The sequence below is a fragment of the Amblyomma americanum genome, chromosome 1 (genome assembly GCF_052857255.1).
Source record: "Amblyomma americanum isolate KBUSLIRL-KWMA chromosome 1, ASM5285725v1, whole genome shotgun sequence".
In the NCBI taxonomy this organism is placed as follows: domain Eukaryota; kingdom Metazoa; phylum Arthropoda; class Arachnida; order Ixodida; family Ixodidae; genus Amblyomma; species Amblyomma americanum.
In genome coordinates, this window is record NC_135497.1 from 226299538 (window position 1) to 226327216 (window position 27679).

Here is a 27679-nt window from a genome sequence, read left to right on the forward strand (position 1 = left end):
TGCCTATATTAAACTCAGGAACCGCTGATAAATCGGTTCTTTGCTCATACGTTATCTTATGCCTTCACCGTCAGCGCTACAAGATTTGAACGCTGAGTTGGCACTCTAGTTCTTTTATTTTAGTCTGGCAGCAACAAAATCATTTTTGATGTCATAAGCAGCAGTGCACTTCATGCATTGCATCAAACTGTAAGAATAAAGATAAATAAGGTGCATAAATTTAAGGCATAATGGGAAATAAACTCTGCATTCTTGCTGACTTTAAGGCATAATGGGAAAAACTGCATGCTTGCTGACAATGGCGGCAGCCAATAATAATAATAATAATTGGTTTTTGGGGAAAGGAAATGGTGCAGTATCTGTCTCATATATCGGCGGACACCTGAATCGCTCCGTAAGGGAAGGGATAAAGGAGGGAGTGAAAGAAGAAAGGAAGAAATAGGTGCCGTAGTGGAGGGCTCCGGAATAATTTCGACCACCTGGGGATCTTTAACGTGCACAGACATCGCACAGCACACAGGCGCCTTAGCGTTTTTCCTCCATAAAAACGCAGCCGCCGCGGTCGGGTCCAAACCCGGGAACTCCGGATAAGTAGCCAAGCGCCTTAACCACTGAGCCACCGCGGCGGGTCGGAATAATTTAATCGACCTGGGTTTCAACGTGCACTGACACTCTGCGTTGCGCGGCCACCGAAACGCAGCCACTACACGTACGTACGGCGAGAAGAGCAGGTTGTAATGCGTGCTGTAGGACCTCAAAACTGCAGTCGCATTGGCTGAAGGCGAAAATGAAAACTCGTTCTTTTTGGGATTATGAGACTGACGCGCTGCCTACTGCGCTACCGAGGCGGCTGCGTTTTTATGGAGGAAAAACGCTAAGGCGCCCGTGTGCTGTGCGATGTCAGTGCACGTTAAAGATCCCCAGGTGGTCGAAATTATTCCGGAGCCCTCAACTACGGCACCTCTCTCTTCCTTTCTTCTTTGACTCCCTCCTTTATCCCTTCCCTTACGGCGCGGTTCAGGTGTCCAACGATATATGAGACAGATACTGCGCCATTTCCTTTCCCCAAAAAACCAATTATTATTATATTATTATTATTATTCTTTTTGGGAAAGGAAATATCGCAGTATCTGTCTCACATATATAGGTGGACACCTGAACCGCGCCGTAAGGGAAGGGATAAGGAGGGACTAAGAGAAGAAAGGAAGAAAGAGGTGCCGTAGTGGAGGGCTCCGGAATAATTTCGACCATCTGGGGATCTTTAACGTGCACTGACATCGCGCAGCACACGGGTGCCTTAGTGTTTTTCCTCCATAAAAACGCAACCGCCGTGGTCGGGTTCGAACCCGGGAACTCCGGATCAGTAGCCGAGCGCCCTAACCACTAGTGGCCACCGCGGCGGGTATATAGGATGAAGGCGCCCCAAAGCACAAACCAGGCGCCCCAACGCACAAACCGGTTTTTGTTGCCGCTTGCGAACCTGTAGCATGTATGCCACCTTGACGCTCATGTTAACAATGAACCGGCACATCTGGCCATGAAATCGTTTATTTACAAGTGAGGGGGAAAATTTTTCAGAATTTGATCTACAACACACAAAGCTTCAGTGTTTTCCGTTTCTTCTCACTATCTTCCTGATTTATACCCTTAAGGAAAAAAAATAATCCTTGTGAGGTAATAAACACGTACAACTATGCTGTCAGCGCAAAGGAATGCTCAAAACGACTCATTTTTGGCACATATCACTAATTGACTGTAGAATACCTCTTCCGCAGCTTCGGCATGCAAGCGCGTTCGGCTGAACTCATGTGCAAGTTCGTTTTCAAGGATGGTGACAATACTTTAAAATGATACTGACGGCCTTATCAGCACTTGGGATCGCTCGAGACCACTTGGCAAACATTCCCTGGCAGGCAGGGGCATGGAACAAAGTTTTTTTTTTTTGTTGTTTTTCTGTATCCCATGCCACACCCAGGCGCAAAGCACAAACGCTCCGTCTTCTTTTTTGTTGTTGAAGGCATCTCGCCTTCGGATGAGAAAACGCTGCTACAGACACTCCAATACAGGTGACGAAACAACTAAACTGCTACGGCGTGCGCAAGGCTGACGCGGCTGAGCTTAACGCGCCGCTACTAGCAGCGCCACATTCCTCCTGGCGGCATCGGTGCGCAGAGGGGCCACGCGCGGCCGACGGAAAGCGCCGCGGTCATCACGTTGGTCTTTACACCTTCCCAATCCGGACTCTCTGGCCGACATTTTAAAATAGTGCTCTCGGGTTGTTATCTAGGAAGAAACTTGCTTACATGCCCTCCCACCGCGAAATGCCTGCGTCGATTTGATCATGCGCCATATTTTCACGATCATATTTTTGTGCGCTTCTCACAGCGCTGCAGTTGGCTGCAGTGCAGCCAGTGCAGCTCTGAATGAGAACCGTGAGAACTAAGTTTAGCGCCAACAGCTGCGTGAGTCGGCAACATTGGGCTCGCCAACGATTTTTGTTTTCTTTATTTTTTTTACCGCGGCGCCAGCGCACATTAGTGACCAAGCGGCGCGATCGAGCGCGAGCGAAGTCTGCCAGAGGGGCAAGCAAGAGAGAAGCGGGAGTTGTGTTGGTATGCTCTGTCGTCCGCTGCTTTTGCCCCGCTGGTGAACACTAGAGAGTCGCAATGGTAGGTTTCGTCGCCTGTGGCCCCAACGAGGCACTGGTTGTGTCCGGTGAGTTTGTTTTAGCTGCTTTCCTACTTCGACGCCCCGCCCCTTTGGGAACCCGTCGCGCAAAACATCAACAATAGGCCTAGGGTTTTGACCCGGTTGGTTAGGTTGGGAATTTCAACCTTCATAGAGTCGAACGCTCTGAATTCCTCGACATCTCACGGGTTCAGTATCGCGAATAAACGTTCAGTCGAAGAAACTGCGTGAAAAAGCGCAATGTCTCAAGCGCATTTTCATTTTTTTTCCCCTTAAGCTGTGTTACTAGTTGCAGATTTTGCGAGTTTGGAGCGACTATTTTTTTAGCTTGTTACGAATCGCGAGAAAGTTACGGCGCGTGCATTCCTATAGGATCTGACGGATAGGACTGACGTTTTGCTTTCTGTCAAAAAAAAAAAAAAAATTTCCTTACTTTCCTGCTTACGTCTGAACAAAAAAAAAACGTTCTCCTTATCGACTCGGCCCATCGCCATAGTTTAACGTTGGGGAAAGCCCCAGTAGGTTGCACGTTTTGGAGCTTCCTCATCATAAGGTCGCGTGTGCTGCCGTTGCAGAGTGCTTGAGAAATGCACTATTTTAAATGTTACAATCAGTGGTTTATGTCTGCACGTCTTCAGACTTGCAGGCATAACCCTGAGTGCAAATACTGCATGCTCATTGAACGTGTTTGACTGGCAGGTAAGCCCTGAACGACACCACTACAGGATACGTTGCAGCTGACCTGCCGCCACAAGCTTTTTGACTGTAAATAACCACCCTTGCTTAATGTGGGGAAACTAGCTGCTGTCATCCTCGTAACTGGAAGCTCGTTTTCCGCACTATGCGCCGTATGCCGTGTGTATAAATCCGACCAGTGGTGGCTTTTTGTATTTTGACATATATGCGACCGTTTATTTTATGAGCAATAAATTTATTATTTTATGAGCAATAAATTTATTATTTTATGAGCAATAATTTATTGTCTGACGCGCTTTTTTCTTGTGTGCGTGCGCGCTACCTCATGGGCAAATTTAGTTTGATATGACTCAAAATGTCTGGTACAACTCTTCCTTTGAATTGAGAGCTCACTCAATGCAACCTAAAGACAGTGAATTCTACCATTTTTGTGTCTCTTCACGAATAGTCTGTACATATGTGGTTGATGAAAGAAATTAAAGTTCCTCCCGTTTTTTTTATAGAGGTGCCCTTTTAATTTTTGTGTAATAATTTTCCTTTTGTTCCCATTGCAGTATTTCACCAGGATATCATACTTGAATCTCATCATTTTCTTTCTGCTCACTGTACTCAAAATTTTTGCAGTAATAGTGACAGGTGTGATAGCTTTTCTCTTACCGTATGATAAGATGCACACTCTAACAAAAACCTCTTGCTACCAGCATGTATCCTACGAATAAAACACATGGTAAGTGTACATAAAAAAAAATAACGATGATACTGCTTCAGCTCAGTCCACTCACAAGTTCAATACTTAAGATTCAAGAAATTAGGAAAAGAGAACTATGTTTGCAGTTTTATCTGGCTGACAATGCCTTTCTCATCAGCAAACGGCAGAGAAATGGGCATGTTCACTCATATTATGTTTAAATTAGCCAAGAATTATGCTTGCTTTCAGAATTTTCCTGCATTTTACCAGCAAGTTTAACTTTTGTTTTATCGTCCTCTGAATCATTTCTTTTTGCCATATCAGATGCAACCAGATTGCACTTGAGCCACCATGACTGCACTTGTTGATGATGTTTGAGGTTCTTTTCAGTGTTTTTTGGAGCCTTATCTTGAAAGTGGGTAGCCAACTTCGGGCACTCTCAGGTCGACGACTGCAGATGCATTTTCTTTGCTTTGTGGCCATTAGTTGGCTCAATGTACACTTTGAGTTCTGTGCGAGCCTGATTGTCTGTAGTCTATGATCATGCCTGCCATCATAGCCACATGAATATTCAACTTTACAATGAGGGCACCATTTTTACCGGGAGTGTCGGCACTGGACTAGGCATTAGTGCATGGCTCTCTTGTATTTAAGCAGCCACTAGGAGGCATTGAGAGGATACTTATTAGTGCTGTCTGTAATGGCCACTTACATTTCTGTAAGAGCATGGTCATATTTATATATTTATCAAATTTTTCGCACCCTTGCTCTATTGTACAATTACATGACCCCTGATCCCCCCCCCGTTCCCTTATCCTTTATTCTCCAGCAGTTGCAAGGCGTCATCCTAGGAATTTGCGCCCACAAAAATTTCCTGGGAGGCCGTATAGATAGCGGAGTTACAACCTATGAAATTGAACAATTTTACCATGCCTCTTAGCCATCACCTCTCCTAGGTTGCTTATCTTGCAGGCAGAATGACTAGACTTCACGAGGGCAATTCCTTTATCCTCCTCTATAAAGAGAGGTGAGGAGCTACATAATAAGTCTACATCTTCTGCCCTATCTGCACCATACCGAGTTAACCCTTTAATGCCCAAGTTATGAAGGAATTAAAGCAAAAAATTATTACCTCCATGCTATATTAGATAGTGTATCCACATTTAAAAGCTAATATCAGAATTTTGCTTGTGCCGCTAAAATTTGAGACTGGCATGTTGCCAATTAACAACAGTTAACACAATCTATTTTTTGAAGCTATTCAGAGTTCTGTGAAAAACCAATTTGAAGGCCTCGAACCAACTCAAAAGCCCAGAGACAAAATGTCTTGTCCAACAAATGGCTTCCTATTTTCCATGCAGTGTTTGTCAGAAAAGGAGAGACCAACGATTGTAGTGCGCTGGCTGGAAGTGGCATATTCATGCGCCCTTTTCGTTCTCTCACTGTTTGCTCACAGTGACATGCTCACAGTGACGCAAAAAATTTTGACCAGGAAGCTCTGGACGCCGAGGTCATGCTGACAGCAAACTTTGCATGCAAACTGCATGTAGTAAGAGTACACGGTGGGCAACTGGTATGTCACGGAACTGCGACACTGGGCTTTAAAGGGTTAACCTTACACTTATGTCCTGGGTGTGTCTGATAACAGTAGTGCTTTGTGCATGACGCTTTGCTAAAGTATGATTATTGCAAGAAAGCTGTAGAGTGTGGTAATAAGCGAGCAGTGAATTCATCTCTCAATCAGATGGTTTGTCAGGTTAGTCATGATCAACCAACGAAATCTTCTGCACCATTTTTTTTATTTGAAAACTGAAATATGTACAGTGAAACTATGTACAATGGTACTAGACTCATAGCCAAGGCTAGTGTCAGGTCCATCGCAACGATACCTTGCAAATGCTGCGGGTAGAGAGTACTTCTCACATAGATTCAAAATAATATCACAACATACACTGCGCATCATTATCATTAAAAATATGTTTGCATATACATTTTTTGTTCATGCGGGCATTTTTTGTACATAACCTTAATGCGATAACAATGTACAGAATCTTTTCGGGGCAAAATTAATGCACCCAACCATCCTAAGAATTCATCATTTATGTAGTATGGATATGCCCATTTCATCATTAGAAAAGAAAGGAGATTATTGGCTATGTCAGGAAAAAATGCAAGTGGGCTTTTATTTCAATGCTTATCGTTCGAAGCATTCATGGTTGTAATATGTTATAAACAAGGCCCTTCATTTTTAGGTTTTATTTTGTCCAGAATTTGGGGGGGGGAGGGGGGGGGGAGGAGGTAAAAGTTCGGCAATATAACTTTTTTTAGCTCAAATAACAATGTACAGAATCTTTTCGGGTCAAAATTAATGCACCCAACCATCCTAAGAATTCATCATTTATGTAGTATGGATATGCCCATTTCATCATTAGAAAAGAAAGGAGATTATTGGCTGTCAGGAAAAAATGCAAGTGGGCTTTTATTTCAATGCTTATCGTTCGAAGCATTCATGGTTGTAATATGTTATAAACAGGGCCCTTCATTTTTAGGTTTTATTTTGTCCAGAATTTGGGGGGGAGGGGGGGGGGGGGGGAGGAGGAGGTAAAAGTTCGGCAATATAACTTTTTTTAGCTCAAATTCGTTAGCGTGGGTAGCGCTGCGTACAGAGACTCACTCTAATAAAACGTCTTGTTGGTAGCCATGTTTTTGGCATCTGTCTTCTAGATCGCCGTTTTCAAACTTATTTTCAAATTCATCAAACTCTTGAAAATTAGTGTTTAAAGAGGTTTAAAATCCCTAGTTGACCGGAGACATCCCTCTGGAGTAAGAACTAGATATCCAAAAAATTTTCTTTGGGTGTCTTCAGCTTTGTGAACTGGAAAATCAACATTGTCTAGAAGTCTCATTTTTGGGAAGAAATTGGGTTTAACCCAATTTGTAAGAAATCTGTTCAGGATGCAAGAATTGGGTACATTGTGTTTGACCCTAAAACAAAAGGTCCTAGTTATAAATAGTGGGAGTCTGTTGATTAGGCAGTTATTGTTTTTGCAGTGCCCAGACTTGGTCAGGGGCTCTTTAGGGTAATGCAGATTGTGCGTAATTTTGTTAGTGTCTGCTGTATTTTCTGGAGTTTTGTAATTGGTGTGCTGTTGCAAAATGTGAGATAAAAAAAAAACGTGGTGGCTCAGTGGTTTTGGTGCTCGGCTGCTGTCCCAAAAGACATGGGTTCGACTCCTACCACAGCAGTCTCATTTTGTTGGAGGCGAAATTCTAGAGACTCGTGTACTGTGTGATGTCGGTGCATGTAAAGAACCCCAGGTGAGCGAAATTGTCCGGAGCCCTACACTACAGCATAGTTACTTTGGGACATTAAACACCATAAAACTGAAACCAAACTAAGTATTAGCAATAACTGTGCCACACTATGCCCACTGTCACCTAGAAGCATAGAAAATTGAGGGTCCTGTTGACTTGAGTTATGAACAAATCTACACGCAAGCCTTGGACAGACTGGGTTTTACTCTTCTTGGCACGTGTTTGTTCTTTTGTCTGAAATGTTTTGACAAGACATATTGCAAGTCGTCACACCTGCTTTGTTCTTGGCCCTGACAGGATGCTGCCATGCCCACCCGCTGTTGGTTCCTGGAGGCAGGGTCTTTGTGTGGCCCATAATCCAGAGAGTGCAGAAGTGAGTGATGGATGGAGGGTGCACAGATGTCAGGCTTGGAGTACTTCATATTTGTTAACTCTTCTTGTTGTTTCCTACTTTTTGTACAAAGAACTTGTTAGCTTCTTGGTAGGCACCCACTGTGAAGCCCTAGTTATTTTTTTTTCTTTCCAAAGAGCTGCCATTATGTATGTTTCAACATGCCTTTTCTGTGACAAAGGTTTGTGCTGCCCTATTCCCAGCATTTGTTGCACAAAATTAAAAACGTAGTAATTGCATCGAGGTGCAGAGGTTATTTATTGCATGTGGAAAAAGTTTGTAGATTAATTTCTTAAAGGGGCCCCGAAACACATAATCAGTGCATCATTTTGCCTGTTGGTTGCTTAGAATGAGTTTTAGTGATGCTATTAGCATCGGTCGAACTGCGTATACTCCTGTTTTTTAATATTTTAATTAGCGCTCAAAAACAAATTCAGGGCACTGACGGTGTCGCCATACAGTGGTGGTTTTTAGTGGAGGATATGACATCACTGGGTGGGAGCTTGATGATTGGACAAACAGTAAATATACTGCAAATTGTGTTAATAAACAGATACGTTTTGTCAAGTTTTTGCGTTTTATATTACATCAGCAAAACCAACTTGTTTGTCTTAGATAAAAGCTTTGTAAAGCAAGTAAAACAAAAATACACGACCAGAGAGACTGGCTATTTTTTTGCTTCGAAGGACCTTGCGCCTCTCTCTACACATCCTACGGCCTAGCGTATAGCACTTATAGCTTCTCTCTATGTAGCCGAGAACAGCTTTGCGGAATCAATCCGATCGAGCCATTGCACTCTACAAGCGTCCGTTTCGGTGCCAAGGAAGGATGCAAAGAAAAAAACCCATTGGTTTCAAATTTAGCAGTGCACATTGTCGGCTTGTGGAGGATTGCCAGGCGGTGGCACCAGATGGCGCCATGTTCCCGTCAACAGTGCGCGCTCCTTTCCCGCTGTGACCAGTCAGCGCGTTCCTAGTAGCGGCCATAGTATGCAGTAAGCAGTAGCGGTATGCACTATCCTAAATGTATCTAGTATCTTGCACAGGGCGTCACTTCGTCGCAGTATCTTGCACTCTAGTTCGGATCCATAAGTCCAGGAACGTCACTGATCAGTGCTCCCTTCTGCGCCGTTTACATGATGATGAAGCATCACTGGGTCAACTGGACGTTCAAGGGGTTGTTGTAACCATGAAAATGGCACTACCAGCCTTGGCAAGAACAAGTTACAGTGATTAGCAACTATGGTTTGCAAACTTCCGTGACTTGCTCAGATAGGCTGTTTTGATTGGTCCCTCCCGGTGTCTTCATTGGGAGAGTGAAATGGGAATGGGAAGCCCAGCGAAAATCGAGTTGAGGGCAGTATTTTGTTTGCTTGTATATTAAAATTTCTTAATTGAATAACTCCCGTTCCTATGCATCGATTCCTGTAATTCTTTGAGTCAGCATCTGTGTGACATCAACAATCCATCTGAAGTATAGCCAGCATCCGTTCAGTGTTTCGCAGCCCCTTTAAAGCAGCAGAGGCATCAAACTTTCGGGTGCATGATTTTTTAATGGTGGTCTAAGGCATCTTTATTCGTAATCATCACATGGAATTCACCTCACCCAGGAAATAATTTACAATTTATTTTCCTCTTCTGATATTGTTTTGGTCTCAACACCCAAACAGTGGCTATAACATCATAGATAAGTTGAGGTCAGCTGACTAAAATAAAACCGTGATGCAGTAGCTGCTGCGTTGTTTTAATTCATTCCAGCATTTACAGCAGCCTACATAAAGAGCCAGAATGACAGCTGATAAACAAGCAGGTTACATCATAGCTTGCATATGTCTTGTGTGACCTCAATTTGGGTGGAATGTCATAGCCACCATTCGATTATTGAAACCAAAACTACTTTAGAGAAGAAATCCAGTTATGAATTATGAACATTGCTTAGGTGAATACCACATGGCAATCCATGTTTACTGATGTCTTGCACATCATTCCAAAGAAAGCACAACTGAAATTTGGTGTTCCTACTCATGTTTTTGCAGTGACAACATTTGCAGTGTTCCTTGTACCTCTGTGGCAGTTGGAGTGCTTGGCACACGTTGACACAATATGATGAGAGCCACGAAGACAGGCTCAAAAAGCACCATTACGTTTATCCAACCATACCGCCATCGACTAGCTGTATGTGTTTAAATACATGCAGTGTAGGATAGGTATTGAAATCAAAATAATTCCACAGTAAAGCACAATAAGGTCACTTGGCCACTGTCAGTATAATGCTACTTACAACCAAAACAGCCATCTTCGAGGAATGCTGGGGGCTCTGGTTCTGCCCGGCATTTCTTGAAAATGCAAATTCATAGGGCCATGACACATTTAGTCGGCATGAATTAGTTTTTAGACATTCGAAAAACAACTGCACATCATGTGAACAGGGTCTGGAAAAGATTGTCTGCAACTAGACAGAAGCACGTGTACGTTGTATTAAAAGCAGGTGGAATTTCATTGGGAATGAAATTTGTTCGCTTTCCGGTTTCTTCTGCCCTTCCATTCCTCTGGCCTTCCATTCTTCCTTATCTCCACAGAATCAGCCTGAACACCATGACCTTGACAATTGAGAGCCCCAAGGTCTACACACAGCAGGGAGTTCCTATATCAGTCACTGGCATAGCTCAGGTTGGTGGCTGCTCGTATTTTGTGCTGTTATCAGTCTGTTGGAGTATTAGTTGCTTAAGTGTAAGCAGCAGCAGCTGTTTGTGTCAGCTGTTGAAATTTGTATGCTGGCTTACTTATGAGAAGACTTTCAGATCTGTTTCTAATTAATGTGCTCTAGTTGCCCTAGCTATAGGAATATTTGTTTCGAAAGTGTTTATCATGTACCATTGGAAACAGAATTTTCCAAATCTCACAAGCCTCAACTGAAGTGCTACTTTGCTATGTCACCTAATGGACCAGCACTGTGTCAGGACTACACTTGGCACACTCATTTCCTGCCAATAACATTGCTGGTCCAATAGCATATTCGCGATGTCTTTTCCATCCTTACAAATTTGTGCAAAACTTCGAGCTACTGTTACACTATCATGGCCAGCCGAGCGACTTTCTTTGCTTGCTTCTCTTCTGATAAGGTCTCACACTTGGCTCAGAATTCACGGAAACTTTTTTCTTCATTTGCTTACGATATCATTTCATGCTGCCATAGCATTGCCTCCTTGCATAAAACTTGAGGAATAAAAGCCTTCACATACACACAGTTGAGCAAACAGCTCTATGGGCCCAAAGTGGGCATGTGAAGTGCCCTCTTAACAGCAGCATATAAGCACATTAGGCAACTCAGCAGTGCAGTAAGATAAACACTTGCATGGTCAACATAAGTTTGTGCCTGCCTGTGCATTACGGTGTTGTAGAGTTAATCTTATACAAAGCACACATGTGCATGACTTGCACATTGTTAGCTGCAGGTGCCTGTGAAAATGTGGAAGTACTTGTTGTTGGGCTAGTCGGTGATGTGCGTAATGCCGGGAAGAAGGGCACACAACAAAATGGGTGCATTGCCCTTCCGTCCTTGTTGTGTGTCCTTCTTTCTGGTGCCATACACTCAGCCTGCGAAAACACTGTTGATGTGCAAGCATAAAGAGCAGAAATGCGGTTTTCTCCAGTGAGGCATCCTAAGCAGACAGGCACTTCTGATCTGCCGCTGTGAAGGCTGCAAGCTACAGGCAGTGCAGACTGCAGTCATGATGACCAGAAAGAAATAAGCAAAGCGGTTTTCAACATGGGTGGGCAAATTTTGGGAAAGTTAGGGAATGCTTGACTCCAGGGCAGAAAGTGCACCGAATGCAGTGCTTGATCTGTTTTTGGCCCTGGGTTGTGCATTAATCCGGCTCTTGCGGGTGAATGCAGCTGGTGTATTACAACCATAAACTGCGCACTCCTGTGGTCAGAGCGGCAAGCCCTGGACATCCAAGGCTTTGGGATGCTTGTTCTTTGGTTGCATACTGGTCTGTAAATTGAACTTGGTGGTCTGCAGGACTTCAGTGGTCAAAATAGCAAACTGAGTGCATGGTCTATTTAAGACCAAGTCATAAACCATTAATTCTATAACTATTGCAGCTTATTTGGCCAGTGGTGGTTTTCCAGTGCATGGTTGTCTCAGAACTACACCAATCTTACGATAAAAGGTGCCCATTTGGGTATATGAGAGGCACCGCCAGCATAACTTCTTGTAAAAGAATTATCACTGCAGTTATGGTGCATAAACATTCATATTTCGGTATGCCGCGATGCTAGGCTTGTGCGAATATTCGATATTTTCAAATAGTTGAACGAATAATGCGCTATACGATATTCGCTTCGTTTCAAATTTTGTTATCTGGAAATTTCGAACTATTCGGCTTGAATGAATAGCCACACGCGGCAGGGAGAAGGCATTTTTGGGAGTTTTGGTTTTAGATTCAGTAATACTTTCCCAATCCAATCCAAACAAAGCCAGAAAAACAGAACTATACTCAGAACAAAGGCGTCAAAAAACGCATCTCGTCGACGTGGTGGTGTGGTTGATTGCGTTTAGTGGACGACTCTCTCTGCTGCGGCGGCATTTGATCAATCCCAGCCACCTTGGACCACTCCAGAGAGCACCATGAGGGACTTGCATGCGGCCAGCAATCCGATTTGGAACTTTTTTTGTAAAGAGTCCACCGGGAACCGAAGCTCGATGTCTTAAATGCGAGGCAGTCCTGAAGACCCCGACAAGTACGACAACAACCCTAGCAACGCATTTAAGGAGACACCCGGACTTGCACAAGGACTACCAAGAGAACCGGGACGCATGCGAAAGGCCATCCAAGCTCAGGGGGGCAAGCAAGGCAAGTGGTCAACAGCCATCTATAGCCGACAGTTTCAAGCCAAAAATCAAAGCGTCGGCCCCAAAAGCCCAACAGATGACAAAAATGATAGTTCGCTTCGTAGCTCGTGGTATACACCCCTACAGCATTGTAGAAGAACCGGGTTTCCTCGACATGATGAAGTTCGCTATACCGGATTAGGCCATGCAGTCTCGGACAACGTTCTCGAGAGCCATTATTCCGGACCTCTATGCATCAAGAAAAGAGAAGGTGAGAAAGAAGCTCGGGGACATTTTTGCAAGCGGAGTGAAGTTGCTTTCAATCACAACTGATGGCTGGACATCGCGGGCAAGTGACAGCTACGTTTGTGTAACTTGTCACGTCATGGACAGTGACTTCGTGCAACACAAGCATGAATTGGCTTGCACGGAGATGACAGACTTTCTCACTACAGAAAACCTGGAGCTATTTATCGCAGGTGTCATCGAGGAGTGGGAACTTCCAGCCCACAATACTGTGCCGATCTTCGTCATTACAGATAATGGAAGCAACTTTACTTCTGCAGTAGCGTGGTTGTCCTGGAGTGGTGTGCAGTGCTTCAGACACACCCTTCAGTTGTGTGTCAGTAATGCCAAAAGAGAAGTGTCAGGATTTTTGCAGCTCTGTGCTAAGGCCAGAGCGATTGTGGCTAGATACAAACGGAGTGCCAAGGCCCAAGGACGGCTTCAGGAAATTCAGAGAAACATGCAGCTGGTCTCTCTCGAGGTTATACAAGATGTCCTGATGCAATGGAACAGTGAGCATGCCATGATGGCCTGGCTCGTGAAGCTCCATGCAGTCATCACTGTAGAACTTTCAGGATCTGACGGAGTTCCAAACTTGAACGCTAGTGAGTGGAAGCTTATGAATGCAGCAGTACAAGTCTTGAAGCCTTGTTGACCATGCCACAACTGAACTGTCTGGAGACAGATATCCCACGCTGTCACAAGTCATTCCCCTGTTGCTATGTGCCGAGGTGGTTCTAGCTGAACATGTTTCCGAAGGTGGTGGGGCAGCATTACTTGCCTCAAGCCTTTTGCGTAGCATCAAGGCGAGGTTCCCTGATATCAAGATGTCACGCCTTCCTGCATTGGCAATGTTGATCGATCCTAGATTCAAAGATGTTTGTTATGCTGAACGACCCACAAAGTAATGGGCGTTCACTCTACTCACGACGGCAGCAGAAGAGACTGTGCCAGTTGATCAAATTTGTACAGCAACAAGTGAGAAGAGCACCTGCTCTGCAGACCCATCTCTGTGGAGTGCTTTTACACACTTCAGTTCGCGGCGTGCACATCATCAGTCAAGCCGTACAATCTCTGATGAGGTTGTTGGGTACTTGAAGGCCCCCCTTCTTTCCCGTGCCAAAGACCCCCTTATGTGATGGAAAAAAATGGCCAGACTTAGCTTGGTTAAGCCAAGAATGCGTTGCAACTCTTTTATACATATGCCGTGACGTCAATCATAGCGCAGCGCCCCTAGCGGGAGGAGCGGGAGTCAGGTGGTGGCTGCGGCCGCGCGCGACTGCGCGAGTTGGGGCCCAGCTTTTCCTCCGTGACGTCACGCGCCGGTGCAGCGCCCCTAGCGGGAGGAGCGGGAGTCAGGTGGTGGCTGCGGCCGCGCGCGACCGCGCGAGTTGGGGCCCAGCTTTTCCTCCGGCTGTCGTGACGTCACGTCACGTGGTTGCGCTAAAGGTCAATGGTGACTGCCCGGCCGCGCCCAAGGGCTGAACTGAGTGATTGCAATATGCAACGCATAAAAGCAAGGGCAGCCACCTTTACCCAACCCTGGTTGCAGCTGCCCGTAGGTATCTTTTGATACCAGCCACCTAGACAAGAAGTGAAAGGCTTTTTTCGACTGCAGGAGCCGTTGTAAGCTGCAGAAGGGAGCACCTCAAACCCCAGCATGTGGAACAGCTAGTGTTTTTGCACGAAAATTGGTAAAATTTCGTAAATAATCAAGTTGTTTACTTTCCTTGAATAAATCCCAGACCTTAGCCCTCTGCCGTTTTTTTTCTTTACTTGCTAGTGTTCGAAGTACTATTCGCTACAAATTCGCTTCGAACTAAAAAAGCACTATTCGCACAAGCCTACGCAATACTTAACCAGTACAGTTATTTAGGTTTAAAGTAGAAAACTTCACAGTTTGCTAGCATAATTTTTATTTATCACTGATTAGGCATGATTGCATTTTATGCCATGATTTTTGTCGCTGCCAGAAATTGCTGCTGTAAGGTTACTTACAATTTAATTGGCCCTAGCATCGTTTCTTGCTTGTGTTCCTTGCAATGTGTTATAAACATCACTTAAGCTGCCCGTGCAGAAGGCCATGCTGACTGTACATTATGCCTGTGCATCAATTTCCAAGGCTGTTAATACTGTTGCCATTTTTTAGCAGACCATACTTTGTCAGAAGCTGTTAAGAGTATAGTGAATGCACATCATGCTCTGAAGTATTGTCCCAGTGAGTCTAAACAGTAGTTACCTAATTTCAGGAGATAAACACACATACTTGCTGTGGGATGTGTTCAATCTAAGCCCATGCACGTTGTCCTAATGATTTAGTGGGGTTACATCTAAATTGCATTCTTTTTGGGGCAGGTAAAGATCCAGGGCCAGAATGTGGAGATGCTACGAGCAGCGTGTGAACAATTTCTGGGGAAGAAAGATGACGAGGTGATGCATATCGCACGTGAGACCCTGGAAGGGCACCAGCGTGCAATCATGGGCACCATGAGTGTTGAGGTGAGTACCCTTTCCCCACTGGTCTGGAAGGCAGCAGAAGCAGGTGTTTCTCTGCTCAGGCTGGCACAGTCATCGGTTCGGCTTTATATTTATTGTTGACATTTGTGTAAGTTGGCGTGTCCGAATTGCAGAAGCCTTGCAACAGGCCATTTAAATTTAACATGGTTAACATTTAACATGTCTGTGAGGAGATGTCATATCGTGCTTCTTTTTTGCCAAATGATTTAAGAAATGTTCTGAGATATCTAAACAAAGGCCTAATGTTTAGCAATGGAACTGTTTGTATAAAAATGTGCCACCACAACGTAAGCTCATGATTTGTTCCAGTATTTCTCACTTTTCATTTTCAAACTTGCAGTGTGATAGGTTTCGGTGTTATGTTTGGAAGTATGCATAAGCTTTTGTTCATTTTTTGTCCTCAGGAGATATACAAGGATCGAAAGAAGTTCTCCAAGCAGGTGTTCGAGGTGGCCTCTTCCGACCTCGTCAACATGGGTATCACGGTGGTGTCCTACACCATCAAGGACATCAGCGATGACGAGGTATGCTAATTTCACCATCATTAACTTATTTGCAAACTGGTAATTGCAAAATTTTTTTTCCAATATTGTTAGTTGCTGTACCTGTTGACTTGGATTTAGTAGTTGTTGCCAACAACACAAGGACACTTGACCTTTAGCCTAGCTCCACCTTTATTACGTGCGTACGTGAGTAATTTATCAAACGCCCTTGTTCATGTATTTCTGCTGAGTGGTAACATATGATTTGTAACCTACTTCTGGTGAGTGGCAACATATGATTTGTCGTTTAACAGTAAATTCGTAGAAATAAAAAAATGCAGTTGCAAAATGCTGCAGCACGGTACAGAAGTCTGACCCCAGCCCCCCATGAAAGGGCTGGCGAGCAGCTGTAATGCAAAAGAAGTGACATTAATTTTATGAACACTAAAAAGCATCTCACAATAAGCATATGTATATTTTTTTTTCCAAAGAGACTTGTTAGAACTGCTTAGGTAGGGTAATATGTGGTTATGAACTTAGTTACTACAAACTGTCATTTAGCATGCACATGCAGATTGAGCTGCTTATATTCAATCCAGCATCAGATAACACAGTATAAGTAGGGCCTTTCGTTTTCGGGTAAAATGATTTTACCTGATTCTTGCGTCCTGAGCAGATTTCTTACAGTTGGTTTAAACCCAATTTCTGCCCGAATATATGCCTCGTAGAGAATGCGCATTTTCAGTTGCACAAAGCTGAAGACCACACAAAAATTGGTGGGTATGTCGTGCTTATCTAAAAGGGGTGTTTTTGGTCGATGGGTGATCTTAAAATTGTTTTAGTGCTTATTCATGATGCAGCTTAATTTGAGGATAAGTTAAAGTGTTTCATAATTGAGGGGCCAAAACACAGGTACTGGCCAGATGTCTTATTGGCGTCATTGTATCAAGCCCTATCCGTGCTAATGACATCCTGCTCCAAGGCACTTGCACATTTATAATGGCCGCTGTAATGTTGATTGTTTTCATAGTGTACAAAAGGCAGGCAGGTCTTGCACTGAGATTGAACTGCTACGTACAAGATTGGCACTTCACTCGGTGGAGTAACTAATTAAATGAGGCAAAAGATCTGATGTGGTAAATCGTTTTTATGTACAACCTGCCATTTCCAGAAGGGATGGTAGTTCAGGCTGGTTGGTACAAATACGTCATTTCGGAAGTGTTAACAGACGCATTCCATTTTGTGATTGTTTTAATAACAAGCTAAAAATTGCCCTTTTTCTATCCTATACAAAAACGAGCCTTGTCTTGCTAAAAATGATCCGGCAAAAACTGAATTATGGACCTTTTTTGCTGAGTGGCCAAATTTTTACCTGAATTTAAGCATAAAAATATCACCTAATTTTTACCCCTCACATTCTGGAAAAAATAAAACCATAAGTGAAGGGCCCTGAGTATAAGCCTGTTGATTTGAACTTCCCAGAAAACCTGCAGAAGTTCTAATTAAAGAAAAATTCGAACTGACGAAAATGTTAAAGAAAATGGTCGCATGTGTTAAGGTACGGTACTGGGAGCTTTTGGAACACTATAGTTTTAGTTCTGAGGAAATGCTTGGTGGTTTTTGTTTTTTTATTGTAATGCAGCCATTGTTAGTAGTTCTGTTAGCACTTCACTGTGCTTCAAGGAATATCTATCCTCTTCAAACCAAAGAGCCTATATGTGACATTGAAGCATGCATCATTTACGACAATGAGGCATGTGGGTCTGCTTCATTTCTGTGTCTTTTTTTTTTTTCTAAAGTTCACGCCAGCTACTTGCTTTATGTAACCGTTGTCTGTGCTGCCTTTCTGATGGGGTGACATCACGTGTGCAAGTGCCATGCTGAATCAACTGCCTTCACTATGATGATGGGGCTGCCAATGCAATATCTTAGTAGCTCTTATTGTTTACCCCTGTGGTAAGTGCTGCTTCTAAATCTGGGTGCTTTGTGAGCTGAGGGCATTTTTTGTTTTGTGGTTTTCAGCATTGTAAAGCAGCTTTGATTCTTCCTATTAGAGATTTATGTTGGTAGTGTGCTCACTAGTGTATTGGCCTGCTTCGCAGTTTCATGTCAAGTAGACCCTTAGGCTTAGTAGCCTGCCACTTTATTATCTGAAATTCTCACGTGCAGTGAAACCATACACTGCTTTACCTTTAAGTGCCTCTCCTGCAGTTCTGCCCTAGACAGTTGCCCTCCAGCTAAACGTCACAAGTAGAACATGCCATGTTGACTATTCTGAAGACCCAGCCTTGATAATAACTCAGTGGATTGCAGTGCTCTGCAATAGATGTAGAGCCCCCATACCATTGTCATAGCTTGCTTATGGTATGGTTAGCATATAGTTGACGAAAGGCTGTGAACAGTAAAGGTCTGCGTGACCGTTTCTGGAGGAAGAGCGGAAGCGTGCTGGTAGTGCATTTTGGATATTTGTCTGGTGGTCAGAAAAGAGATATACAAAAAAGTGTTCAGTTACATTCTACAATCAAACCTGGATATAACGAAATTGAAAAAAATTCCAAATTTTTCGTTATATCCAGTTTGTCGTTAAATGCAGTTTCGGGTTAAGTCTGGTAAGGATCATGCCAAAACGAAATGAAAATGCGACAGATATCAATTCAAGTGAACTCGCTATTGAAAGAATTTATTTAATAGAGAAAAACTGCGTCATTTTCGCTTGCTGTTTTTGCCCGATCGAAGCCACTACTCGGCGCTCCAAGGAAACTAAGGCATCCAGGGCTGCTTCATCGTCCTGCGAGCCTATGAAACGGCGCAGAACGTCCTCCGCGTCCATCAGTTCCCTCGCGGTGGGCACAGCACAAAACGTATCAGGCTCTGACGAACCATCACCTTCAAGGCTATCTTTAACGGTTTCCACAAGTGCCACATCAGTCATCTCTTCCGTAGCCACGGCGCCGTTGTCCACGAACAAAAAGTCGCACAGCTCGACACCGTCGGGCACCCCACCATTCATGCCTAGTTCATCCCATGCTTCTGCGACCTCGGGTGGGCTTGAAGGTTCGTCTTCAGTGACTGTAGCTTGAATGGCCTTATTTACCTGAGCCTTGGCGAAGCAATTGGCGATCACTTGTGATCCGACCTCTTGCCACGACGCAGCAAGCATTTCGATTGCTTGGTAGATATCCACTTTCGTCGGCCGTTCAAGGTGGATGTCCAGGAGCATCTTTTGTATCATTCGACGGCGGTAACAGCATTTAAAGCTGTTAATAACCCCTTTGTCTAAGGGTTGTACCAGAGAAGTGCAGTTAGGTGGCAGATACTGCAGCTCGACGTTCGAAAGCTGTAGGCCTTCCACATGGTACGCGGAGCAGTTGTCAAGCAGCAAACAAATGATGCGACCTTGTCGGGTGACATCTTGGTTGAGCTCCTTCAGCCAGTCGGAAAAAATTGCCCGCGACATCCAAGCTTTGGAGTTTGCCACATATTTTACAGGCATCCGCCTTGTTCCTTTAAAACATCTGGGCCGAGCATTGCGGCCAATAACCAATGGGATTCGCTTGTCGCTGCCATCAGTGTTGGTGCAAAGCAAAACCGTCACGTGGAGTTTACTTTGCTTTCCACCGCGGCAGTCTTCTCCTTTTAGTGACAACGTGCGGCTCGGTAACGTTTGATAAAACAGGGCCGTCTCATCAGCATTATAAATGTCGGCAGCTTCATAGCGGCTGAAAATGCCGGGAAGCTTCTCGGCCACCCACGAGGCAGCAGCATCGCTGTCTGCGGAGGCAGACTCGCCAGATACCACTTTTCCGACGACACCGTGCCGGCTTTTAAATCCTTGTAGCCAGCCGTTACTCACTTTGAAATCGTCGTGGCCCAGGATGCAAGCAAAATCTATGGCTTTCTGCTGCAAAATCACGCCACTTATAGCCACGTTTTGTGCTTGTCTGTCCGAAAACCATGCAAACACGGCATTGTCCACATCAGCATACGTCGACATCTTCAGTCTTTTCTTGTGGGCACTTGTGCCCGACTCCATCGCACTCCGGATGCTTTGTTCTGCAGCAAGAATGGTTGACAGGGAGCTGGCTGGTATGTTGAAGCGGGCAGCGACATCCTTCTTTTTTTCGCCGGCGGTAACCGCATTCAAAATCGAGAGCTTATCTTCAAGCGACAAAACTTTGCGTTTCCTCACAGCGGAACTTATCGTAACGAACCGACACCGTAAACACACACCAGCACACGCATGTCAACACACTGACGAAGAAGGCTTACCATAAGTGCGCCGCAACACCACAAAGAATTTGTCATAGTAGTGCCACCTAGTGTCAAGCTACAAAATGAAAGCTTAAAAGTTGCTACGCTTGCCGCAGAGCGGCGATAGCGGCGCTCAACATTATCATCATCACCGACATCTGCTTGTTTGCTGCGATTGCAAGCGTTCTGCTCGCGGTCTACTTTACCTTTCAATATAAAAACTTACTTAAACAATATTCATTAAAGTTGCGCACTGCTCGGTCAAATTTCGGTCAAAACATTACGAGATACAGCTCGATGATCAGCGCCGCGAATTCGTTACATCAAGGTCAACTGCCACAACGAATTCGTTACATGGAGGTCACCTATACATGGGCTTCAATGGGGGATGTGTTGGGGAATTGAAAAATTTCGTAAAATCTAGGAATTCGTTACATAGAGGTTCAACTGTATTTGTTTCTTGCGTTGGAACTTCACTCATGTGGCTTTATTAATCTTGCGATGCCTGGCATGTCACAGTGAAGACAGCAGTGATGCCGCTGTTGTGCCAAATGCACCAAACTGCACCATATCAGATACGCTGTGACATCCTGATAAAAACTGGGGAAATTATGCCAAACTACTCCAAACTCGCTGCTTTTGAGTTGGGTGGTGCTGTGCGCCTGCTATCCAGGCAGACATGACCTTAGTTCTCACTGCCATTTCAAAATGTTAATTACCGTTGAAGCCCACTTATAAGGAACATGGTTGGCATGCAGCTGCATTTAGCGATGTTGCATACAGCAAGTATAGCTCATCCCGGCCAACCCCAGCATGTGACGGCTGCTTTTTCGATGGAGGTAAAACATAAAGGCGCCCGTTTGCTGTGTCATGTCAGCACACATTAAAGAACCCCAGGAGATCTATTCAGGAGCCCTCCATTACAACTTCCCTCATAGCTAGAGGTTGGACTTTTCAGTTTAAACCAAAAAAAACACTATTAAAAGTACGCTGAATTCATGATTTTTTTTTTTTAAATTCAGTTTCAACTGAAAAAGGTCAGTATTTCTGGTATGTATGTCACAACTAGCTGGCTAGTCAGTACCAGTTGCAGTAGGACAGAGCGTTAAACTAAGCAACTGCTTGAACCAGGAACGTGGTAAGAATGGTATCTTTGGAATTTTCCACTGTGGTTGAGTTTTCACGCATTGATCTGCACTCAGACACGCCATTTCAGATCGAAAGGCTTCACCTCCTTGCTAAGCGGTGTCGGTCATATAGCTCCATCAGTCTTATCACTGGCTGATGTAAGGACACTGACAACTCTTGGAACCGTAACAAGCAACCATCAATGCGAAACCATGCATAAACGGCAGAAGTGTCATGTGCTGGCTTCCGTAACTTTTAGCGGCAGTTCTGTTGCTACCATTAGCACGCGGACCACATGATGTATGGTCCTCTCATTCAGTGCAGAGTGAACGAGAACATGGCAGCCAGGATTTGAAACTAACTTGTTTTCTCTCAGCCCGGTGATTTCACTTCAACATTTTTAGTTCTTGTTACGACAGTATGAAGTCCTTCTTGGATGGCTTCTAAATTGACCATTTGTTTGTTAATGACTGATACACGAGCTGCTCATTTAAAAAAAGGGCCGAGATAAACTTTGTACTCTATTTTATACATCAGGTGCAATATTGTCAAAGCTAGTGCTCTTGTTTGCGCTGCCTACATCCGCAATCGGAAAGTAGTGCGTTCCTTGTAGTCAGTGAAAAGTAATGAATTCTTTGCATGTATGTCTATTACGTAATACATTTTTCATAAACTTGATTAAATGCACACTTACCGTATTTACGCGCATAATTTGCGCACTTTTTATTCAGAAATTAGGGCTCTAAGAAGGGGATGTGCAAATTACGTGAGGATTTTGCTAGCGCTACTTAAAAAACTCCACAAAGGTCATAACGCGCTATATAGGTATAGTGTATGTTGCTGCGTATACGTCAGCACCCGGACCCGCACCCTACGCTGGCCGGACCCCAAAAAAAAGTTCACTCTAAATGAAAGGCCACGCAACCCCCCCCCCCCCCCCCCCCCCCCTGCGTGATGGCATGAAGGTACATGCACGAAGTTGAATAAGACGCTAAAACAGCGTCATCGCTTGCGGCCCAGCCAATTGTTCGGTAGTTCCGGATTCTGTAAGTTTGCTTTCGCAACTTCGTCCAGGAAATCAACCGCGAATAATTAAATCAAATATCACACCACACAATTTTTTAACAGTACCGCACGAGCGCTGACCAAACTGCTTGTCGGCGCCTTATCACGGCGCGGAGCCGAGAAGCCAGCGAGAATAGCGCACGTGCGCACAAGTTTGCCGACACAACGATTGTCGTCTATGGGCAAACTTGTGCACACGCGATTATTCTCGCTGGCTTCGCCGCTCCGCGCCGTGATAAGGCGCTGGCAAGCAGTTTGAAACTTGCCGTATAGTTGTGATATCCCATCGCAAGACATGAGCGAACAACCAAACACAAGCCGTCAGAGCCACCAAGAAAAGCGTAGCCGGCAGTCGAGTCACATGCATCAGCCAAACAAACAGCGGTGTTGGCTCTTCTATTAGCTGCCGATCCTCCCTGGAAGCGCTGCTGGCGGTTCCGAGTGGCGATGCCGCTGGTGCCACCGCGATTGTAACAGCGGCCCCTGACACCGCCATGAACGCCCAGTGCACAAAAGATTCAAAAAGCCTTCCAAACAAACACGCGGAATAGCCGAATGCTACTGGGTAGAGCCATAGGGTAGAGCCCGCATGCATGATGGTTGTCTAGCACAGCGCGGTGCGTAAAATATGTGAGTAAAAAATTTTTTTTGTAAAGCTGGGTGATAAGTTAAGGGTGCGCAAATTATGCGAGGGCGCAGATTATGCGCGTAAATACGGTATTGTTGGCAATGCACTGTCGCTTTCTCGTGCCTAAGAGCACTCAGCCACAAAACAAGCATGAAGTATCACGCCTCCCTTTATTTTTCATGTGGACTACTTCCATGCCTTTCACTGCGTTGCATCTGATGTATGAAATGGAATATAGGTCGCTTTTGACCACACGGGGACATGATACATTTCACCAAAAAGAACTGAAAATTAGTATGCAGAAAATATTCTCCGAAAAAAAAAAGTTGAGTTCTGAAATAAACATCAAAAAAGTCTGCGAAATTCTCAAAATATAAAGGCAAAAAAGTCCAACCCCTACTCATAGCCCATGTGCCACTTCAGGATGTTGACCCCCCCCGCCCCCCCCCCCCCCCCCACACACACACACACACACACACACACGCATTTCACAATTCATTGTTATCCAGAAGTTGTCACTGGGTCTTGCTGTTTTAGTACGGTGGCTTGTGTCCGTGAATTGTGCAGCGAGTGAGTTCACGCCACAAATTTTCCTCTCTTCTTTTTTTGCCCTTGAGCTAAATTTAAATTGCCGTGGTGTGCGAACTAGCTGCCTGTTGTCTAGTCTGCAATGGGCGATAGGTGGCTGCAGTGGTCACCATGTCACTGTAAAGCCACATGAAGTCACACAAATTACTTTTTTTTAAATGCCTGTCCAGCCTTTACGAGTTCAAAAAAGAAAGGTTTTGGAGTATTGTTTGTATTTATTTAGGTTCATAAGTTGGACGGAGAAGCTGTAGATCGCCTCTTCACTATGGGCTTTGGTGCACAACTTAATATTTGGCTGACCTCTTCTTTGGTCGTCTTCTGTTTATCAGCAAAGAGCAAAAATGTCACCGTACCTTACATGGCAGCAATTGCTACAATTTGACTGCTACAAGCACTCAGTCACAACAGGACTGATATCCTCCAGCCGGCATTTCAGCCAGTCATGTGCCGCCGAAAGTGACACAACTTGAAAATAATGGGCCCCGAGGTTTGCAGTGCCAATATCATTTTTGAAGGATGGTATGATAGGCCGTATGTGTGTATGTTGAAGATGAAATGTACAAAGTATGAGATAGTAAACACGATTTAGTGGCAGCAAGAAATATGGTTACATTATACCTAGCATGCTTTGATAGTTGCAGCTTGTTTATGCTTTTGGTGGGAAGTATGCTATGTTATGAATCTATAAAGAGCTCGTGCACCCAGTGAAATGGTCTGTGTGTCACAACAGAACTTCATAATGGTGTAGTTGGTACTTGTGGCAACAAAAACCAGCACTAAACGCAGAGCATCGGAATGAGAAGAATGGCTGGAGAAAGATGTCATCCTTGATTTTGTGGTGTTCTGCATTTTGCGCCAGTTTTTATTGCTATTAGTGTTTCATCTACATGTGATTTTGACCAGCCGTCACTTTAAAAGCTTTCGTGCTACTTGTCAGATGTGAATTCTATTCTCTTGACTAGCCGCCGAAGTGGCTCAGTGGTTATGGTGCTTGGCTGCTTACCCAAAAGACGCGGGTTCAATTTCGGCCACAGCAGTCTCATTTCGTTGGAGACATAATGGTTGAGGCCTGTGTACTGTGCAATGTCAGTACACATTGAAAGAAACCCAGGTGATCGAAATTATCTGGAGCTCTTCACTACGGCATCCCTCTTAACCAGAGTAGCTTCGGGATGTTAAACTCCATAAAACGAACTTTTATTAACCGTTTACAAGCACCTGTTGCAAATGTGGCATAAGAGGTTAGCTAGCATTAAAAAATGGTTGTGTTATCTTATGAATTCTTTTCTTTAGGGCTATCTAAGGGCTCTGGGTATGGCCAGAACGGCGGAGGTCAAGCGAGACGCCCGCATTGGAGAAGCTGAAGCACAGAGGGACTCGCAGATCAAGGTATGTGCTTTGTGCTAGTTTGTATAAAGTTTCTGAATAAGTTAAGTGCAACCTAAAACTGCATGAGCCTCAGATAATAATGAGATGAATCCCATTTATATATATTTGCGTAACTGAGACAAGGCTAGCAATGCACTCATTGGTTTAGGAGATAACTTAAGACTGCCTTCTGTGTGTTCATTGCTTTTTTTCTTTTTCTCTGCAGGGAATTGTGTTTGCGTAAGAAACTTGTGTAGAAATTGTGCAGCTATTGTAGTTTCAATCGGGAAGTAATTGCTGAACTGAAATATTATAGGAGGCCCTAGCTGAGGAGGAGCGCATGGCATCGCGCTACCTCAATGACACCGAGATAGCCAAGGCTCAGCGGGACTTCGAGCTTAAGAAGGCTGCCTATGACATGGAAGTCAACACCAAGGTTGGTTTTTTGTTTTTTTTTTGGCTCATACCGGCTCCACTCTGGTTTACTGTTTTGAGCACAATGTTGCATTTAGCTCCCCTTACCGGAAACATGGAGGCCATTGGGTCATTTAAATTGTGTATTTGTGCATAATATACAGGGTGTTTCAGCTAAGTAGGAGCAAGCTTTGAAAAAAAGAATGAAGACACTTTACAAAGGTCCAACTAGTGCAGGGTTGTTGGCAGTTGTCTTGACCAGGAGTAGTTACTCATTAGCATCAACCTTAGTGCATCCATACGGCTACAAAGGAAAGCTTTGGTTTCCTTTGTAGCTGTATGACATTGATAAGGCATATGCTAATTAGCAGTCACTCCCAAATTAAATCTACACCACCTTGGGGGGGGGGGTAGATTTGAATTGAATATCAAATTCGGAAAATGATACAGGGAAATCTTGCCCCCCCCCCCCCCCCCGCTTTTTTTTTTTTTTTCAAAATGGTGTGGTTCTTTGCAACAAAAACAAACAAAGCTAGACTGACTCAGCACCATATAAAAAAAAAGTGATGTGCACAGAAATGTATACTATACTTGATTAGACAGCCTAACAGTGTGCAACTTGTAATGTGGTCGTGCAAAATGAAATTCATGGAATGATACATGACTGGGAAGTAAAAATAACATGATGCCTAGTAAAACCATTATTATTTGAATTTCAAGGGACTGGAAGAAATGCCCGGATTATCCGAAGATAAATTAATGAAATTCCCTGCACCCCTGAAAAAAAAAAGCCCAAAATGCGAAAGTATGATGAAGCCTTACAAGGAGGTTCCATCACACAAACACCGAAAGGCCCGTGACGAGTTCACAATTTCGGCTTGCTGGGAAAACAAGGGCACAAGTGAGGGAAACGCACGTTGGCGTCGGAATGGCGAGACTATTTTAAAAAGGAAGACGACGTGACCAGCGACGCGCCACTCGGTGTCTGAAAGCAGCGCGGAACTGGGTTCAGACGACCAGTAAACCTGCTGGCTGACAGCTGCCGTCGCCGTGGGCAAGCGGCGATGCTCAGAAACCAAAACTATGCTGGCAGGCTATTTTTGGCCTGTAGCAACAGGAACCCTCCTATCGTTGATGAGCGCATTTAAGAGGAGTGCGGGTTACAATCCCCCTTGCAATAGGGCACCTTGAAATAGGGATTTTTACACAATTGCTTGCGCTGCTGTGACATCTAGACTCTCCCTTTCGAGAGCCGCGTGTAAAGTTCCATAAGTGGGCTTTCCCGCATATCATAGTTGACCAAAACGAGATGGCGGAACTCGTGCTAGGAAAGTTATGAAGGCAACAAGATGAATGTCATAGGTGTGGACATTAAGTATGTAACTCATTATGGAAGGATCAAAGAAAAAACAGCACGCTTTCTCGTTGTGATTGTTTGAAACAGGTGGTCGGCCATTTTGTTCACATCAGGTGTCATGTGGGAAAGTCCACTTGCAAAATTCCACACGAGGTCGAGCCTAGCAGCATCCGAATGAAATCGGTCCACTCAATAAACGCCAGAGAAGAAAGCAAAGAGGATGCATTTGTTTTGTTTTCCTGACACTTTAAACGCTATCATCGGATAATTTTCTCAGATATTGTGGTTTTGCCACGGCCAAATTTATGCAAGTCTGCGCAGTTACTATCAGTGCGAATATTAGAAAGTAGAATATTCGGACATTCTCGAATATCAATTTCTTGAATAAGAATATGAACCAAACATCAAACATATTCAATCCGTATTCGAAATTTCGGATATTCGCACGCCCCTACTGTATAGCTGTTACTGATTCCATTACAGATTCAAGTGCAGTAATCAAAGACAACAAAGTGAGCAGGGCACTGCACTTTGCACTGTATGTTCATCTGTTGTCTTCAATTTATGCGTCTGCACCTGCAGTGGAACTAGTTTTGCCAACTGACTCAGCTTCATACCTTGTCGCTGACTGTGGTGGTGGTGGTAAAACTTTATATCCCATAGTAGGGGTCCTGAAGGACACTCGGCTAGGTGCCAGGTGTAGGGGGGCAGCTCCCTTGTCGGCACAGAGAGCCCGAAGCTCTCCTCCGCCGCGCAGGCCTCCTGGACAGCCCGAAGCTGGTCGTGTAGTGAAGCTCTTTTTAGCACCTTGTCCCAATGTTCCTTGTTCTTGGTGTAGGCGTCACTCGATGCACAACCACACAGCAAATGGTTCAAGTCTACACGTTCGTTGCACGCTGCACTGTTCACACACATGTTGTCCGTCGTAGTCTGGGTCGATGTGCTTCATGCGCCAGGGGTTGGGGTATGAATTCGTTTGGAG

At 44.4% G+C, this 27679-nt stretch overlaps 1 protein-coding gene and 1 pseudogene across 1 annotated transcript in view; both read left to right on the forward strand.

The window, feature by feature from the left end:
* Window positions 1-2179: 2179 nt before the first annotated feature.
* Window positions 2180-27679, forward strand: part of Flo1 (flotillin-1) — a 69642-nt gene continuing 44142 nt past the window's right edge. Inside the window, exons 1-7 of the mRNA XM_077648574.1 lie at window positions 2180-2715; window positions 7685-7760; window positions 10357-10447; window positions 15255-15398; window positions 15821-15940; window positions 24852-24947; window positions 25243-25362. Of these exons, the coding sequence (XP_077504700.1) occupies window positions 2667-2715; window positions 7685-7760; window positions 10357-10447; window positions 15255-15398; window positions 15821-15940; window positions 24852-24947; window positions 25243-25362 (696 nt within the window). The 5' untranslated portion in view covers window positions 2180-2666. The remainder of the gene's footprint in view (window positions 2716-7684; window positions 7761-10356; window positions 10448-15254; window positions 15399-15820; window positions 15941-24851; window positions 24948-25242; window positions 25363-27679) is intronic.
* LOC144116418 (zinc finger BED domain-containing protein 4-like) lies at window positions 13000-13807 on the forward strand (annotated as a pseudogene).